The sequence below is a fragment of the Nothoprocta perdicaria genome, unplaced genomic scaffold (assembly GCF_003342845.1).
Source record: "Nothoprocta perdicaria isolate Ctin4 unplaced genomic scaffold, notPer1 scaffold_565, whole genome shotgun sequence".
Taxonomy (NCBI): domain Eukaryota; kingdom Metazoa; phylum Chordata; class Aves; order Tinamiformes; family Tinamidae; genus Nothoprocta; species Nothoprocta perdicaria.
The window spans coordinates 37666-39582 of record NW_020455827.1 but is presented as its reverse complement, the minus strand read 5'-3'; the positions used below and the strand labels follow the sequence as shown (position 1 = coordinate 39582).

The 1917-nt window shown below is 65.9% G+C and overlaps 1 protein-coding gene across 1 annotated transcript in view; it reads left to right on the top strand.

The window, feature by feature from the left end:
- Positions 1 to 464: 464 nt before the first annotated feature.
- LOC112955429 (glycerol-3-phosphate acyltransferase 2, mitochondrial-like) overlaps positions 465 to 1917 on the top strand; it is a 5640-nt gene continuing 4187 nt past the window's right edge. The window contains exons 1-4 of the mRNA XM_026048732.1: positions 465 to 545; positions 619 to 733; positions 950 to 1023; positions 1771 to 1881. Coding sequence (XP_025904517.1) covers positions 620 to 733; positions 950 to 1023; positions 1771 to 1881 — 299 coding nt within the window. The 5' untranslated portion in view covers positions 465 to 545; position 619. The remainder of the gene's footprint in view (positions 546 to 618; positions 734 to 949; positions 1024 to 1770; positions 1882 to 1917) is intronic.

The window sequence follows — 1917 nt, the reverse complement described above, 5'->3', positions numbered from 1 at the left end:
GTTGGGTTTTTTTTTCCCTTATTCCTTATCCCTTATTCCCTTATCCCTCAGCACAAGCTGAGAACAGGTTATCTTCGCTGCCGAGGAGCAGCTGTTTTCCCTGGAAATGCCTGGGGTTGGGAGCGGGGCTCAGTGCCCCCCATGCCAGCCCCTGCGGGGCCCGTCCCGCTCAGTCCCCTTTGCCTTAAACCTCGGCTCCRGAGAGCGGACGGATTCCCAGGTGGAAATTCCCATGGGCTGACAGTGTCGGTGCTGTTTTGCCACAGGCCCAGACTCCGAATGCATGGAGCGTTCCTGGAGCATTCCCGGAGCGTTCCCAGGGCATTCCCAGAGCATTCCTGGGGCATTCCCGGAGCGTTCCTGGGGCATTCCAAGAGCGTTCCTGGAGCATTCCTGGCTACCGCTGACTCCTGTGTCTCCCATAGGCCGTGCCGGACGCGTCTCCGCGGACTCAATCCTGCAGGAAACTCCATCCAAGCACCCRCGGGTGCCGCTCCCGACGGATCCGGGTGCCCAGCCGAGGAGCTGGGATTGTGCTGACGAAGGTGGGCGATTCCCTGTCCCAAAACAAGACAGCGCCAGGCAGCCCGCCCGGATTCACCCCTCTCCCCTCTTCAGGATGAAAACCTGGATTTGTGATTTGGGGCAGAAACTGGAGATTTTCACCCCATTCCTGGGCCGGTGCCGCCCCGTGGTGGGGCGCTGCTGCCAGACGTGCGCCCCGCGGAGCTGGGTAAGGGCGGCGCGGGATTCCCTCGCCGCCTCCGGCCTTCCCGCGGAGCTGGGGATCCCGGGATGCTGGAGCAGGGGACGGGGCGTCCGCGAGGGTCTGGAGCCGGAGCGGAGCGGCCGGGCGGTCCCTTCCGTATCCCTGCCCGCCTCCCYGCTCCGTATCCTCGGTGGGAAGCTCCGCTTTCCCGGGAAAGCTGCCTCTTCCCTCTGCTTGCAGGATTGCTTCTACCAGGAGCAGTTCTCCTCCCTCGGCTTCCGCAACGTGCTCCAGGTGACCGAGGAAGACACCAGGTGAGGACAGGGCTGTGCAGGCAGGCCCCCTTTTTTTACCAGATTTTGGCCCTTTTCCGTCCAAATCCCTGTGCCAAGAAGCATCCTTGGAGCGAGCCGGGTTTGGGGAGATCTGGGGTCCATGGGAGCCGCCGCCGCGTGCTCCGCAGCAATTTGGCTCGCTTTGGTTTTCCAAACGGGGTCATCGCGCTCCGCTCTGCGGGAAATATCCCAGCTCCAGCTTTCAAGCTCCCGGAATAATCATCCCTGCGCGGAGCAGCTCGGGAGCTGCGGGATGCTGAAAGGAGGCGGCTGTCGAGCGGCTGACAGCAGCAGCTGCAGGACGGAGCTTTGGGGTGTCCGTGTTTCCATGCGGCCCCGGCAGTCCTTTCGCTCCCGGCGTTTCCACGTGCTCCTCTTTCCGTGTTCACCGTTTTGCAGGGCGGCTGCTCCGTCCCTCGCTGACGCCTCAGCACCGATTTGGGGCAGATTGGGGCAAATCGGAGCGGTGCAGGCTGCGGGCGGGGGCTGCTTTGCTGGGTTGCTGCTGCTGGAAGCGGATTTGGGAATTGGGAAAATCACTGCGGATCCAGGGGGCAACCTACTGCCTTCGACTCCGGGCTGGGAACGGGGCCACCGTTCCCAACGGAGCATTCCCGGCCGCGCGGAGGAGCCCCCGGGCACCGGCCGGCGGCGGCGGGGAGGAATCCCCGGCGCCCGGTGCCGCTTTGGGGCTCCCGGGGGACGCGGCTCCGTCTCGGCGCCCAGGTACCGGGGCTGGCTGGTGCGGCGGCTCTGCGGCGTGCTCGCCGTCTGCGGCTGGAAGGTGGGCGCCGCGGCGCCGGGGGACCTCGCCGAGCGGGTCTGCCGCAGCCGCAGGTGCGTGCGGGGGGTCCCGCGGTGCCGCTCGGTCCC